The sequence below is a fragment of the Schistocerca americana genome, chromosome 2 (genome assembly GCF_021461395.2).
Source record: "Schistocerca americana isolate TAMUIC-IGC-003095 chromosome 2, iqSchAmer2.1, whole genome shotgun sequence".
Taxonomy (NCBI): Eukaryota; Metazoa; Arthropoda; class Insecta; order Orthoptera; family Acrididae; genus Schistocerca; species Schistocerca americana.
In genome coordinates, this window is record NC_060120.1 from 642165763 (window position 1) to 642183720 (window position 17958).

Below are 17958 nucleotides of genomic sequence, written 5' to 3' on the forward strand. Positions count from 1 at the left end.
TCAATGAGCTCTCGCATGACACCGCTGAAGTCAGAAATGGTTGTGGTTTGGGGTCAGTGGAATGGAGGCATCTGGCTTGGAGCTGTCCTTGAAACAATCGCTTTGTAACAGTTCGTTGTGTCACTGTGGCGCCAACTACTGCTCAAATTGCTGCTGCAGATGCAGTTCGATGCGCAGAGCCGTACACCGAACAGGATGGTCTTGCCTGACGGTAGATACACGTGGCTATAAGTAGCCTGGGCATCCGGCGACCGTACATTCTCGAGACAACCACTGCCAGCAACCACGTACTGTGGTTACATTCCCGCCAAGTCTATGTGCAACATTGCAGAAAGAACATGCAGGTTCTCATAGCCATATTAAACGGCATGGTTCAAATTCGGCGAGGTACTGACGATGGCGTCCTTGACACCTTAAAGACATTCTTGACTAACATTATCTCACCACGACTAATCTCAGGTTCATTAATGCTCACGACCGTTATAGCATGTACTTAATGCAAAACTGATTTGTTTCCTCATAGTCGCTATACTATCGACACTCTTAAGTGACTGATGCGAAACCTGAATAGACATTGTCTTTCAGATGTAGAAGCACGCCTGCCAACTTGAGTTTATGTGGCACAACTTTTCATGGTGCTGCGATTTTTTTTTGTTAGTGTATTTTGCGTCAGGCCAAGATCTCATTTCATTTAACATTGAATTTGAATTTAATTAAAACACCTTGATGAATAGATAGGGAAGAAAGGCGCATTACGTGTAGTATCGGTTTGGACAATGTACGTGCAGTGCATGAGTGCATTACAATCTCAGGTGAGCTCAGGATCGGGAGTTTGGGAATAGATATACAGTTTAGAAACATTCTTGAGCACGTCCCGATAGGAGGGAAGCCACATCACCTATTTTTCTGTTTCCCTTCTTGAACTATAAAAACATTTCAAAAAACTCTTAGAATGCTTTGGAAATGTTCTCTCTGTTGTTAGTAGCTCTACAATCTGCTAACTTAACCGACGTAATGTGATATCTATCCAGTGTATGCTTTGTTTTTTTCGTCATAGCTTCATTTCTCTAAGTTCTTTCTTTTGCTACATTTTCGTTGAATCTTCTCCACTCTCTATAACATTTATAAATATTTCATCTAATTCAACACACGTTATCGTTTGAAATTCTGGTCTTATCGTTCCATTTCCAGTTTTCTTATCTTTTGCACTTTTCATAGCCGTTGCTTAATTTAATCAGGCACACACACACTCACACACAAACAAATACACACAGATATAAGCTCACCGCACAAAAAATTTGCCAGCCTAGAGAAATCATTACAAGCATCATTTAACACCAAGTAATTCCGTCCACAGACTTTGTAGCCGCTTTGATTCTGCCAGAAAGTAAGTCCAGGACACTGTACATCGCATCCAGCTTAAGCCACTCGCTGAGGATTTGACACCCAATTCCACCAAGTTGCGTGGAAGCTGATGTTGGTGTTTTATCCATTGTTCTAATAGTCACACAGATTTTCTATAGGGTTGGATCATTTTGCAGGCCAGTCGAGACGTAATAGGGCGGGAAAGTGTTCAGAAAACAGGTCACATATTCTTAGAGCCCGATAAACCTGGCTGTTGTCGTCTTTATGAGCCTGTGTGCGCATTGTTCCCTCGTAAGGTGACTGACTCAAAATGTTCATTTAACGCTGTTTCCATCGCGGCGGTCACTCATAACTGATTGGTATGGGCCTGCAGCAATTCCTGTCGCATTTGGAAGCGATTGTGAATCACAAGCCTTGAAACGCGTCCCCGCTCCCTCTCAGTGAAGGTCTTTTTCCAACGCGTCTCGTGGAACGTATGTTACATACCATTCCTTGTAGACAAGTTGAACAGTCCGATGCGAAACAGCAGCAAATCTAGCAACTTCACAGACTGTATGGCCACAAGCAAATTCAAACACGATTACTCCTCTTTGCCAATCTGCCACGACGTTACATTTACCCATGCCTATGTCCGTTTTAAACGTAAATGTCTCACTCATCGCTGCTGCCTCACGCTCACGTGGAGGCAGTGCACGAGCAGTTGAGCACGTGGGCCATTTGTAAAGGCTTAGTGATTTATCTGTGCATGAGCACTGGGCTGACTAACTTTTTGTCCGATGAGCTTATATACAAAGGGTGGGTGTCACAGGAATGTTGCGTCACGGTTGGAGGGTCTGTAGAGGAACAAATTGAGGACACGAATCCGTGTCCAAAAACGTCACCCAATTACACTACATAGAGGCGAAGTTACAGCCACCGGCGTCTGCCACTATGCCGCCCCCTCCCCCTCCCCTCTTCGATAACAAACGTGAGTTTGTACACTGATGGACCGTAGGCGCAAGGCAACTGATAGCCACGATCGCCAGTGGAGGTGTGTACTACTGCGTAATAAGCCTTTCTTTCCTATGAATGTGATGCTCTGTTGCCTTGGTTGACGACGGTTTTGGACACAGGTTTCTGTCTATAGTTTACTCTGCTGCATTGTACCTAAACTCATTGCAGAGTTTAGAAGATTCCAAAATAAACATAAACTGTAGATAGAAACTCGTGTCTGAAACCGTCATCCACACAGGGAGCAGAGCATCGCACTCAAAGGAAACAAGGCCCTTCTAATCAGCAGCTAGCTCCACTTCCTCCACTGGTGATCGTGCCAATCAGTTACTGTCTCCATTTAACAAACAACACTTTGTTCTGTCAGAGTACAAAGTAACGTTTGCTGCCCAAGGAGGAGAGAAGGGCCGTCAATTCCTCAACTAATTCAAAGAACCAGATCTTTCTAGATAGTTGATGATGGATGATTCGAACAAAATAAATGGTAGCTCGTCTGATTTCAAAAAGTATCTGGTGGCTGTAATGAGCAAGATGAAAATACTACTCTAGGCTGCTGCAATGGCGCCTCACCTCGCATCCATAAAAAAAATTTTCCCAGGCTACGAAAACTTTGTACACCAAGTGCACATTTTGATTTGCATACCTCACTAGCGCACAAAGGTTTTCGCTTCCACGAAAGCAGAACATAAAGGAAGCTTCATTTTTTTTCACCTTATTAGCTGGTGGGTAGTACTCACTCAGCCATCTCAGTAGTAATACTGACGATATAAAAGTAAACACCACACTTTACCCAGTCTCTAAGTGAAAAAAAAAACACTGACCACACTTGTAACAGAACCTGGGCCGCAATTGCTTCAGAATCAGCCGTTTTGCCCACGCAGCTACCGGGACAAACGAAACAGTAAGTGTTTCAGTGCAATACATCAAACGCTAAAAACGGAGACACTACCAGCATTATATTTCCGCTCTTGTGTTCAAAAGAATATCTCAGACATCAAAAGTTCAATAAACTTTTATATATTTTTGACTGAGTTGTTAGTTCTTATCCTTTGACTTAGCACCATACTCAGAATATGTTGTCAGCGATCATAAAAGCTGCAGTCTTCAGCCACCATGTGGTAGGAGCGTATTGCAAAGCGATCCAGGCACACTCCACTCCCAACAGATCAGGCTCCCCACCACTTTCACTGAACGGACCCTAGGCCGTCTCCCTAGCTCACTGCTCCCCACCACTCTCAGGAATAAGACTGCAGGATAGTTCTCTAGCTCACTACTCCCCACCACTCTTAGGGATCAGATTGCAAACTGCCTCACTGCTCCCCACCAAGGTACTAGCTCTTGTCAAGGACATCACATGGGGCAGACCACACGGGGACTTGAGGAGTCACTCTGTTTGCTGCGCTCTTGGCACAGCGATACAGCTTGCAACCCGCTTTCTTGACTGAGCACCTCTCCATCCGAGTTCAGCTCTTTATTCTTTGTATCCTTATTTGATTTGTTTTAATTGTAATCTTCTTGTGCTGTTGCTCTTCTGTTTCCTTGGTGTGTGAGTGCTCTTGTTAGGTGCACTGTTATGTCTTCTTCTATGTCTGTTGCATTTGTAGTCACTGTTGTTAGTGTGTTAGTAGCCTTTATGAAGGTTTTAATTACCTTGGGTGGATATGATACAAATAATATAATAGTATGTATAGCAGACAATTATTTTAACATACATGATAGTCCATTATGAAGGTTGTCTCAGGAGAAATGGTCAATATTCAGAAATGAGAGAGGAACTATTATTTGCAGCAAAAACTAAATGTGGATGTATGCCCTATTCCAAATGTTTTCTAAGATGGAACATATTTAAAGTTACTTTAGTGCGTTTTTCTTGTTGTTGTTGTTGTTGTGGTCTTGAGTCCAGGGACTGGTTTGATGCAGCTCTCTATGCTACTCTATCCTGTACAAGCTTCTTCATCTCCCAGTACCTACTGCAACCTACACCCTTCTGAATCTGTTCAGTGTATTCATCTCTTGGTCTCTCTCTTCGATTTTTACCCTCCACGCTGCCCTCCAATACTAAATTAGTGATCCCCTGATGCCTCAGAATATGTCCTCAACCGATCCCTTCTTCTAGTCAAGTTGTACCACAAATTTCTCTTCTCCCCAATTCTATTCAATACCTTCTCATGAGTTATGTGATCTACCCATCTGATCTTCAGCATTCTTCTGTAGCACTACATTTCGAAAGCTTCTATTCTCTTCTTGTCTAAACTATTTATTGTCCACTTTCACTTCCATACATGGCTACACTTCATACAAATACTTTCAGAAACGACTTCCTGACACTTAAATCTATACTCGATGTTAACAAATTCCTCTTCTTCAGAAATGCTTTCCTTGCCATTGCCAGTCTACATTTTATATCCTCTTCACTGAGACCATCACCAGTTATTTTGCTCCCCAAATAGCAGAACTCATTTACTACTATAAGCGTCTCATTTCCTGATATAATTCCCTCAGCATCACCCGATTTAATTCGACTACATTCCATTATTCTCGTTTTACTTTTGTTGATGTTCATCTTATATCTTCCTTTCAAGACACTGTCCGTTCCATTCAGCTGCTCTTCCAGGTCCTTTGCTATCTCTGACAGAATTACAGTGTCATAGGCAAATCGCAAAGTTTTTATTTCTTCACCATGGAGTTTAATTCCTACTTTTGAACAACACGAAATCCGGGCTTCTTGCGAAACCTTGTTGCAGAATAAAATTAAACTACATTAAATTTCCTTTAAAATGGTCCCATTTATTTTTTCTCAAGGACTTACAGGTAGCTTGAAGAGAACGAGAGAATATGGAATACCTTACCAAATTTGCATGCTTCCAGGTGTAGGTAAGCCAGTTTGCAGTAGTTTCCCGACTTCATAGACCACAGGCCATGTGTCCTGCATCAAATTATTCACCTCGACTTCGGCGAAACTACTATGTTACATTGTAAACAATGACAATGAGCTGAACAATAAAGAAAATAAGTAACAATGTCCATTAAATAAGTTCTGTCTCGGAAACCATTCAGATTAGTGCCTGTGTCCACATGTATTTTGCTTCAAGTGATCTTTCCTGCCGGCCGAAGTGGCCGCGCGGTTCTGGCGCTGCAGTCTGGAACCGCGAGACCACTACGGTCGCAGGTTCGAATCCTGCCTCGGGCATGGATGTGTGTGATGTCCTTAGGTTAGTTAGGTTTAACTAGTTCTAAGTTCTAGGGGACTAATGACCTCCGCAGTTGAGTCCCATAGTGCTCAGAGCCATTTGAACCATTTTTGATCTTTCCTGTCATACCCTGAATATTGACCATTCGTCCTGCGACAACCTGTATGTTATGTTTAATTTGTTATTTATTCATTTAACCCAAACAGATTAATGGCCTTAGGAGTCCTCTTACATCATACCAGAGTGTTATATGTAGTTACAAAACTTATTAAAATCACAGTTACTTAAAAGAATTATAATATTTTTAATATTCTCTGCATGTATTTGCTTTAAATATAGAGCCCATTGTATCTTGCCTCGCTATTTTATGACGAAAATCGATCGCCTTAAACTTAAAAGGTACAAACTGGCAGATAATGCAAGAAGCTTTAAGAATTTGAAAGCTTTATATGAAACTACCAAATAAGTGTCCTTGGAGATAACAGTCTCAGTTTTAAAAATGAAAATCTTGTCAAGATTAGTGGAACAGCGAGTAAAATCTTTTAAAGATAAATATAAAGAATATCCTCAAGAACCAGAATCATTGGTTGATAATTTCCTTAAAGGGTTGTCAGGGTGGTTTGGCGTTATCTCCAGCAATGAACTGATTAGACAGGCAACGTTACTGGACCTCCTGGTTCGAAGGCAAGGATTTGCAGACAACAAATCATTTCAGAACTTCTACATGAAGGATATTGCAGAAATGAAAGCGTTGGTTGTTAAACAAGAAAAAAACAGAGCTAATTTCTCAACCAGTTACCACTGTGCCACATGAGACTTGCTCAATCTGGAGGGAGTTCAACGAACCTATTAGTCGGCTTCAAAGAAGTCACGACCAGAAAGTGTGGCAGTTGTAGAGCAGGGCAAAAATTAAGTGGAGGGAAATTTGTTTAGAAACGGCAATCCCTTACACTAGTAGGAAACAAGAAAATATCTGTGGCTGGCGGTATCAATTGCTTCTAAAAGTGTTATATATCACAGCAACATCAGTAGCCTAAGAACGAATGTATTCAAAAGTTGCACAAAGGTGCACTATGAAGAGAAAGAGACTCGCATCGACTAAAATTGGTCAAATTTTACTTATATATGAAAATATTAGTTTTTCCTTTATGGAAATGTATATGATAATACCGACTATAAGTGATGACTGCAAATACACTTCAGTTACACTTGTTATTATTTGTATATATTTTTTCTCCTATAAAAGCATCAAAATATAACAAGAATCCGTCTGCATTCTAAAATTCTTTTTACTTGATAAATATATTTAGGATTTTGTTGTAATATTTATAATTTTTAGAGAAGACGAGTTTTAAAGCTTTCGTATCTGAAAATTACAAGAGACGTAACACAAAATTATTACTCTTCTTTATAAGTTATTTCAAAATAGGACCATATCAGATAAAATACAGGGTTAGCGACCAGAATTAGAAAGGCAATGTGCCTTTCTTTTACTTATTTTTATGAGTGAATGGTGAGTACTGAGTCATGAAAAAGAGCTAACCAATACTGATCCGATCTTTGAAAAGAACAGTTCTGCAGATCTCTACAAAGGAGTTGCGTAGTGGCAGGCACATGTGCTTATAAAGTCTATGCTCTATGGCGTCACTCGATGATGTTTCTGGGCACGGGCTACTGTCCTCAGTTTGCTCCTCGAGACACTGCCTACAATCCTTTGAGGTGTGTATATGTTTAAATAAAATCACTGTGTTTTTAGTACTTACGGCTGGCATTGGTTTTCCTGTAATGCCCATGCTGCCATAGAAACTTTTGAAGGCATTTGGAAAGTAGGTAAGCATGAATGTCATCATGTCGTACCTCTCGAAAGTACCTTCATATTTCCAGCCACCAGTACTGCCCCATTTGTCAAATCTAATTGAAGTCTGAGAAAATAAAAATATATTACAACTTTGAAATATGTTAATATACTGGTTATCAGATTAAGCAAATGTATCCAAAATTTTTTCTACATACCAAACTCAATTCAACAAAATAATTGTTTCAAAAGACCATAAATTACAACGAATCATGATTAGGTTCGGTCAACATATATTTTCAGCATATATATGATCACTATTTAATATTTTTTAAATCACTCAGATTACGAGTATTAACTATGTATATATTAAATGTACATCTCAGTTGAGCTTGATCTAGATATAGAAGCAAACAGTGTGACTAAGGAATCTTAAACTTCATTGTCTTCTCTAATCTAACAGTGTTTCTCTGTTGTTAACACATCTTCATGTCTACTGACATCTTATCTCTGCCTTTGTTTCCATAGCTAGTAATCAACAAAATTTTTCGTGCTACGTTTTCGTTCTTTGGAACCAATAATTTATATTGTCAAGCATCAAGAACAATGAGGAAGTGCAGCTGCAGGGGTCCCTGGATAACCAGACGAAGAGAGGTGAAACTGAAGTGGAACAGCTATGACTGTGAAAATGTTCTTGTGGCTAACTATGATGCAAATAAATTATCAAATTGTAAGGCTAATATATAACATAAATCAACGGGAAACACTTCCTGAAGTAATAGACTGAAGTATAGACTTCTCCACACTGTAGTGAAGAACTGAGCAGCACGTGACCGAAGCAATTTTCATGAGTTGTCAACGCAGTAGCCCACTCGGTGATGGTTTAATGAATTTATGGGCTGGGAAGAAAATTACGTTCTCTATTATGCACGTAAGTCCTTGGCAATCGACATGCTCCGTTGTTTCTCTCTATCTTGCAAGCAATATGGAGTTAGATGAGCGGATTCATTCATTCATGATGTTCCATTTATACCATCAAGAAGGACAACATCCAGGGACATTAAACAATTCAGGGTATAAATTAACGTAACTCAAGGACATCACAGAAACTTAATCGGAACATCATCAGTTGCCTTTCTTTAGTGGCTTCTGTCTGGAGTCATTCCAATCATATTGACAGAAATGACTTGTATGTGTATGTACCCTGAGCTCCTGTGTAGTACATGTGAAATGTATAGCTATTTACGTTGAATTATCAGATGGAACAAAGGTAAATACACTACTGGCCATTAAAATTGCTACACCAGGCAGAAATGCAGATGATAAACGGGTATTCATTGGACAAATATATTATACTAGAACTGACATGTGATTACATTTTCACGCAATTTGGGTGCATAGATCCTGAGAAATCAGTACGCAGAACAACCACCTCTGGCCGTAATAACGGCCTTGATACGCCTGGGCATTGAGTCAGACAGAGCTTGGATGGCGTGTACAGGTACAGCTACCCATGCAGCTTCAACGCGATACCACAGTTCATCAAGAGTAGTGACTGGCGTATTGTGACGAGCCACTTGCTCGGCCACCATTGACCAGACGTTTTCAATTGGCGATGACAAATACACGCTTACAATGTGCGTTCACTGCGATGTCGCCAAACACGGATGCGACCATCATGATGCTGTAAACAGAACCTGGATTCATCCGAAAAAATGACGTTTTGCCATTCGTGTACCCAGGTTCGTCGTCGAATACACCATCGCAGGCGCCCCTGTCTGTGATGCCGCGTCAATGGTAACCGCAGTCATGGTCTCCGAGCTGACAGTCCATGCTACTGCAGACGTCGTCGAACTGTTCGTGCAGATGGTTGTTGTCTTGCAAACGTACCCATCTGTTGACTCAGGTATCGAGACGTGGCTGCACGATCCGTTACAGACATGCGGATAAGATGCCTGTCATCTCGACTGCTAGTGATACGAGGCCGTTGGGATACAGCACGGCGTTCCGTATTACCCTCCTGAACCCACCGATTCTATATTCTGCTAACAGTCATTGGATCTCGACCAACGCGAGCAGCAATGTCGCGATACGATAAACCGCAATCGCGATAGGCTACAATCCGACCTTTATCAAAGTCGGAAACGTGATGGTACGCATTTCTCCTCCTTACACGAGGCATCACAACAACGTTTCACCAGGCAACGCCGGGCAACTGCTTTTTGTGTATGAGAAATCGGTTGGAAACTTTCCTCATGTCAGCACGTTGTAGGTGTCACCACCGGCGCCAACCTTGTGTGAATGCTGTGAAAAGCTAATCATTTGCATATCATAGCATCTTCTTCCTGTCGGTTAAATTTCGCGTATGTAGCACGTCATCTTCGTGGTGCAGTAATTTTAATGGCCAGTAGTGTAAATTCGCATACACCCTAACACAAACTAAGACAAAAAAGAAAAAAAAAACACTTACTACGAAGGAATTATCCCAGTGGGACGGACTTCGGTAGATGTGATGTACATGTACATAGAAACAATCGATTACCGTTTCAGAAAATTTGGATGATTTATTAAAGAGAAAGACCTTAACAAATTGTACTAGTCAATAACGTGTCAGTCCACTTCCAGTCCTTAAGCAAGCAGTTATCCAGATTTGCATTGATTGATGGAGTTTTTGGACGTACTGCTGAGGGATGTCGTGCCAAATATTGTTCATATCATCAAAATGCAGAGCTGGTTGGAGGCTACCAACCATAATACTCCAAACGGTCTCACAGCTATGACTGTGAAACTGTGCTTTTGGCTAACAAGGATGCAGATAAAAGATCAAATTGTAAGCCTAATATAATAACTTTAAACAAGTGGAAACACTTCCTCAAGCAATAGACTGTTGTATCGACTGCTACACACTGTAGATCCGATTACATTGTTGGTTAAGCTAGGGTTTGATAGGCACAAAGACGACCAGTAGAAACTCCCGCCGTGTTTGGATGGGATTATCTTCCTGCAACGTAAGATCAGGACGGCCTGCCATGAAGGGCAACAAAACGGGGCGTAAATATCGTCGACGAACGCTATGCTGGAAGGGTGCCTCAGATGACAGTCAAAGGGGTCCTGCTAAGAAATGAAATGGCATCCCGCAACACTGTTCCTGGTTGCCGGGCCGTATAGCGGGTGACGTTAAGGTTAGTATCCCACTGCTGTAAGTGGCACCTGCAACCAAGTCTTCACTCATGATGTGGGCTCATTTGGAGGAGGGATTTATCACTGAAAACAACTGTACTCCAGTCAGTGAGATTCCAGACCGCAGTGCACTAAATCTGGTTAACCGTCTATGGTCACATAAATTTTGTTTATGCGGTATAGTGGATTCGACTCTAGAAGTGTTTGGGAGACGCTCACTCCTACTACATTCCGACGCAACCATCGCCTAAAAAGCATTATGGATTATTTAAAATTACCAGAGAGTTGAAAACCGTATGATCAATAGACAAAGTTTCATTTTCATTTCATTTTTTGCAACATTTCCCGTTACAATGTTTCTAATATCACATGTTCAAACGATACTTATATGGCCAATGGTTTTGTAGTTGAGTTTTTTCTTAACTTCTGTGCTCTACACGAGCATTAAGACAGAGTATTGTCTGAATTTAACCATTCTAAATCGTGTGGTGAGTTTTGGCTGTCCTCTGTCTTGTCCATATTTTCCGAAGTACCTCCTTCTAATGATATTCTCCCACCTTGACCGTGAACCCTGCGATACGGAAAGGTTGCGTGTGTCAACAGTACTGATAGCAGCACCGGTGGTATAACTGCAACGGTATCTGTGGAGATGCCAGATTAATCTGTGGTTCCTGTAAGAGGGCAACAAACTCTGCAGTAGTATCAGGGGAAACGGTCTGGATGCCTGAATAGTCTGCCGTTCATCTACATGATTACTCTGCAATTCACACTTAACTGCCTGGCAGAGGGTTCATCGAACCATTTTCATACTACTTCTCTACCACTCCACTCTCGAATGGCGGGCATCATCAGCGATCACTGTAACATCACGGTTCTTTTTATTTTACAATTTTGTTTTCTTGGATCGCGAACAATTGGCATGCTTTACTTACTATTATAAACAGTGTTTAAAAAAGGGTTGAAAGCATTAAACTACCAAATTGCTAGTTCCTGTTCGTTCCCTGTTGATGCATCTTTTGTTCTTTATTTGATATTTTTTTCGGTGTTTCTGATATTGGGAACACCTTTCTTTCCTTTTTTTAAAGTAAAACATCGGGAGGTGTGATTTATAACAAAAAAGTCTGTATAATGTATAGACAATTATTTTCATCGTGATACACGATGCGCTAGATAGGACTTTTGTAAGATCATGATGCTCAACCGACCTGCACCATAAAGGTGACACCACCAAAGAGGGCCTTCCTTTCTCAACCGTGTGACGCTTATTTTTTCCAACAGGTAAATAATTTCATCGCATGACTTCGAAATGATGCGAAATAACAGCAGAGCCGAATATTACAAGATAGGGCGGATGCTACCAAAACTCAGTCCTGGTCCATAACCAGCTTGTCTTCTAAGATATGCTTTTATATGCTTGTTACAAATCCAAATTGATATCTAATCAATTTGTATTTAGCAACGTGAATCAAATATGTTTTCGACAAACACTATATCGGAAAACACGTCAATGCGGCGGGATTTCATTCGCGTGTTGCGCATGGTGCGAGGAACTTTTGTGTTTTGCCTATTTCTATGGCTCAGGAATAGACGATCAGATAGGATCACACAATAATATACTTAGGTGTATTTTTGTACTACGTATCACAACGAAAATAGCTGTCAATACATTATAATATATACTTATGTACTTATCAATGAGACCTAACGATGTTTTATTTTTAAAAAAGGCAAAGAAAAATATTACGGTCCTCACAATATTACCCGATACACCGAGAAAAGTATCGAAAAAATGCCACGACCATGAATCGTACTCGGGACATCGGTTTGGTACCTTAATCCCTTGGCCGTTCTACCGCCGATCTCACTTTATTACACACATCAAGTGACGATTACGCAAGCTACAGCGTGAAGGCACGGAAACGTCAATAACTCAAATATTATTAACTTTGGACCCCGTATTAAATTAGTATAAAACTGGTTTTAAAGGATGTTTCGATGTATAGCATTGATAATACAATTTTCCATCATCAAATCAGGCCTCGATTTGTTCAAAATCCTAGGAGTATCAAGCAAAAAGCCCAAAAACGTGCCTCTTTATGTCGAGTGTGGAACGTCCGTGCAAAATATGACGAAAGTCGCTACCTCACATGTCAGATCCTCACATTATGAGAAGCCGTGGTCTTGGCTGCTACATCAGCCCACCCTGGCTAAGCAAAGTATTGTTCATTAAAAGAAGTAAAAAGACCTTTCAATCGTTCCTTTTAACGGTTCGGCATGGTTCTTTCAAGGTCTTAACGGACAGCACCAGATTTCTGAGAAGGGGGTTATGTGGTTTCATTTTGGATAACTGGCCGATGGGGCTGTTTGCTCCATGGATACTTGGGTATCACATTACGAGGTGGTAAATCAATTGCCCGGTTTGACTTTGCTCTAGTTTCATGTCGAAGTTTCAGTCAGGGCAAGATTTTTTGGTTAAAGTTTTTCAAGGTTGCAACCAAGAATTTGACTAAATCTGCGTTCCATGGCGGATGACGTATCGAGGAAAATACTGTGACCTCTTCCTGAAATATTAAACACTGGAGCGTGAAGAAGTCTTTGTGGTGTGGTGAAATTTAGCCACGGATTGTTGGTTTGATAAGACGTGTTTGGGAGCATCACAGACTGGTATTGAAGACTGTTTTCGGAATCGGTTTGACTATAATTTGTTTCGTAGTAGGTGATAGTATTATTGCTCAGAACACTCTAGTGTAGTTGAAAGATTTCTGGGGCTTTGTTGGATAGTAATTGCACTCAGAACATTCTAACATTTTTGAGTGTTTTCTGGTGTTTTGTTGGATAACAACGCTACTCATTACTGTTGACTGGTTTTTGATGTTGCTTATTGGATGTTGACTGGTTTTTGATGTTGCATATTGGATGTTAAAAAGAGCGTAGAGTGCATTAAGTCTGTTAGAAGCCAAGCTTATTGTTTAGCAGTATTCGTTCTGTCGTCATTATGGAAAGCAGTAGTGGTGAGATAGTTCTGGTTTTCTCCACTAGTGAACAAGATCAATCACCGAATGAATAGTAAAACCTGTTTACAAGAAGAATCATTAACTGAAGCATGAGCAGAGTCACTACTCTCTTAAGAGAATCAGGTGTCGAGTGGCCCCATCTTAGCTTCAAGTGAGAGTTTAAGTAAAGACAATAGTCATTCCCGATTTGAGGATTGACTGCTACCGTCATTAACATACTTATAACTAATAACGGTAGCTGACTGTCAAGCGCACCTAACTCGAAGGCAGTGTGCTAGGAGAGAACGTTTCTTGTCTGGTGTCTATTATTCACATTCGTGAGACTGAGCGGCTTCACATGTCTGTCGAATGGAGGACTGGTTCCAGTAGGCATACAGCATACCCATCTGAGTCTCAGCACAGGGGGACTACTTGTCCCTTTCGCCACTCTCCGACGTCACTGACCGAGCCCCCAGGACACAGCAGGGAGCCGGAGACGTGTGACGTGTACCACCCCAGCTGTTGGCTGTCACAACACTTGCCCGCCACAGCCGCTCTTGGCCGTCTAATTAGTGCTATGTCAAATGCATCTGTAGGACACAGTGTGGTGTGTAAGTGAGTAAGAAAAGAGTTTCCACCCCACCCTTTCTCACATGTGCTACATCACAAGTGATGTATGGCAAAGTGCCATTTTTTCTTCACGAGTTAACAACGTTTTCCTTCTTCTTTTTAAGATTTTTTTTGTCTCATTATCCACACCTGTAAATTTTAAATGCCAGGTGAGAACTTTTGTTAACCATGCTTTGTATTAATTCATGTTGTAGATATGTTATGTTGTAGACGAAAATGTTTATTGTCATAACACTGAGACAGCCTTGAGACATATTTACGATTTGGTTTTCCATTGCTTTTTCCAACAAGTCCAAAGGAAAAGGAACAAAATTAAAGTTACAAGAGTGCACTTATTTTGTGTCTGAATTCTTGTTCTATATGCATGCCTCATATATCTCGTTCTTATTTTATAATAATAGCGTCCATTTCTTCTACTGACTCATTCCTGTCTTCGGTTAGATACTTTTACGACGGATAAAGCAGTTTAGGATACGGAAGAGATGACTCAGTTGTAGTTAATTGACCTGTCTCAGACTCAGAGCTCTTGAGGGAGGCAAGTCATAACACTTCGTGTTACGAACCCTCCAAAGAATGTCACATTCGGTGACGAGCATGTGGGCGGCTGCACAAGGCCAGAAACAAATGATAACTCGATAAGTAATTAATAAATATGAAATCAGGCGTCAGATTCGGGACCTTTTAATGAATAACAAGCAGCTGCTCTACCCATAATTTGCCTGTCAGTTTTATTTCTAAGTAACTAAAGATTCAACCGCGAATTAAACATCTAAATAAATACATAAACTACAGAAACTTCCTAATAATAACTTGTTACATACAAAGGAACTAAAACCTGTACACAGAATTCAGGTGCAATCACTTTCAGAGGAATTAATAAATTAAAAGATACAGGTTAAAAGGGAGCGTATTTTGGTCTAGAGACGTGCAAGAACACAGAAAAGCCAGCCGTCCCACCTGATCCAGGCTAGGATAACTCTGGTGCAAAAAGGAAGCGTCGAGTTATATGGCCCACCAGGCTACAGGTAGCCGCTTTACCTACCTTTTTTCAGTCGAAGCCACCCTAGAGTTTCGATCTCAGTTTCGATCATTTGGCGATCGCGAATATTTCGCAGTACTACGGAAGAATAGCAGCGCCGGCCTCATATGGTAAGATCTACCGATGTCTACCACACCCTTTCTGTTGCCGAAACGTAGTTCTCATAGTTGAGTATCCTCTCTCTGAAGTGTTCTCATTTGAAGTTGTGCAGTTGTAGGTGAGTGCTATTTCTGTATGTTGTTCTGTGAATATGTCTACGTCAGTGGTGGCCACCTTCGGCTAAGACTACGTGTTCTGTGCTAATTTCAGAATATATCTCTTTGTGGTCGTTTCTAAATATTTTATTTGTGTGGTGATTTCTAACACCCTTCCAGCAGTATCCATTCAAGTCAGAGGCTCTCTGCAGGTAGGGTCGTAGTCCATGTCTTTCAACGGTGTGACACTGGGCAGAACAATGGCATGAGTTCCCGATGGAATATCAATATTCATCTCGCCAACTTTCCATTGACGACGCCTGGGATACCAAAATTGTGGTTGTCGGTATAGGTGAGGTAGCACAGTCTACGGTAACATTAGTGGTATTTTGTGTATATAGACGCCAGTGCCTGAAGAGGCAGAGCTCTGTTTATAAGTGTTAAAATACTGGTAAAAAGTAGCAGTGGCACTAGCGGTTTAGTTTTTAAAATGCTAGATTAGTAATAGAGCGTTGGGTACCTTTGGTCATCGAACATATCGTCTTGACAAGTTCTTATTAAGAGAGCTTGGTGTGTTATAAAGAAAAGAAAAAGTAAGTATTTTTTTCAAAAAAATGACTCTGAGCACTATGGGACTTAACTTCTTTGGTCATCAGTCCCATAGAACTTAGAACTACTTAAACCTAACTAACCTAGGGACATCACACACATCCATGCACGAGGCAGGATTCGAACCTGCGACCGTAGCGGTAGCGCGGTTTCAGACTGTAGCGCCTAGAACCGCTCGGCCACTCCGGCCGGCGTATTTTTTCAGACTGTAGCCTTTTCACTTATCTCATGTCCAGTTGCTTTGAAAATATCAAAGGAAATAAAGAGAAAATTAGTAAGTAAAGTTCCGCCCAAAGTGTTAGGAGATAAAAGATGTGAGATTGACTAGAAAGATTAGTCAGTTGGTGTTACGACATTCATCTGGGGAAGATATCATAAAGCAAGAAAGTAATCAGTTTGCTCTATAAAATATAAAAAACATTAAGCTTAATTACTGTGTTGGAAGGTAAAAAGTAGTCAACAATACAGGCAAACCAAAAGAATAGTTCTCGTGTAACAGTCTAAGCAAAAGACGATAGCCTGGATTCTATCTCTGACGCTGTTATAGACACGTCTTTGTCTGGTGTAGTAGTAAACTTAAAACAGAAGGTAGTGAGGCTAGCTTAATATAAACAGTATAAAACCCACTGAACGATAACTGCAAAGTTGAAAGTACAAAAAATTTCTTTTCTGAACATCGGTAGTAATATATGGTAATGATAGCTTGCAAGGTACATGTGACTTCTTTTTTAATTGCATTGTGAGTCAGTGATGAGGTTGTTACTTAATATTCACGGCAGCTACAATCTTTGTGGCACGATGTATTCATAGGCAATTTGCATAAAATCGGAACTGAAATTAACATTTATACTATTAATATTAATAATGCATGATGATCACTTTTGAAAGTTGATCGCCTACAGGTTAGCGGTAGAGTTGCCATATCTAGTGCTGAGCTTACCAAAACAGGCAGTAGTAGAGAGCTATTTATGTGTCATACAGCTCTAACTACAACTAACAGCAAACATATGTACAACATTATACTACGTTATCCTAGCCCCAAATAGGCTAACGGTTGAGTAGAAAATTCCTGGATTGTATTGTGGTTCATAAGGCATTGTGTGATTAAATACATTCACGACCATTTCACGTGGCAACAAACCTATTCTCAGTATCTTATCTCACGATACAGTTAATATACATATATCAATACTCTTGCAAAACTAACCAAACAGAGCCTGGAATTGTCCCAAATCCAATGCGTATATCAGATTGTGGTGCATTTAAAACTACTAATACAAGAGATCGAGTTGAGCAACAATCAAAATAAAATATAAATACTGGGACGAAAGGCAGGTCCTGAAAATACAGGACTAGACGTCTTTGTTTTCGTTGCGTTACACAGCGCCATAACTTCGCTCAAGGTGCGCGATAAGGCTGCACAGCTCAGCAGACAAAAGGTGTCCTCTAGGACGCTAGACGCGTGGCGTCGTTTAAATAAGGCATGGCGTTGGATGTAGCTCTCCTGAATCCATTGCTTCAATACTCACTTTACAGTCACGGGATATCAGCCATCATGTGCGGCAAAACTGTGCAATGTTAGACTATAGCCTTTCTAGGACACGATTCTGCCACTGTCAAAATTCGACACTCGTTCGTAGATGTTTCTCCTTCTAACAGGAGATAGCAATATATTCTCACAATCAGTCAAAATTCAAACGCGAGTTCTTATGAATGGGAAACTCGTTGCGCAATGTTTCGTCATATACAGAATATAGACAGAGTTAGCTCGTACCTAGGGTTGAGCGGAAATAGTGATCTTTTGCGTATCAAATACGCACTATATTTAAGCCAATTTGATGTTAGGTGCTTGTCACCTTCGTGATGTTTCAGTACTGGAGGTCAGCGGTGTGTTTATACAGCAGAAAATTTTAATGAGATTTCGAAAAATGGGTATGAACCATGTTTTCCCTTTTACTTTGAAATTATTTTT

General features: G+C 40.7%; 1 protein-coding gene across 1 annotated transcript in view; it reads right to left on the reverse strand.

Annotated features, from left to right (window-relative positions):
* LOC124594049 overlaps positions 1-17958 on the reverse strand; it is a 151165-nt gene that overhangs the window by 104979 nt on the left and 28228 nt on the right. Inside the window, exon 3 of the mRNA XM_047132399.1 lies at positions 7310-7468. Coding sequence (XP_046988355.1) covers positions 7310-7468 — 159 coding nt within the window. The remainder of the gene's footprint in view (positions 1-7309; positions 7469-17958) is intronic.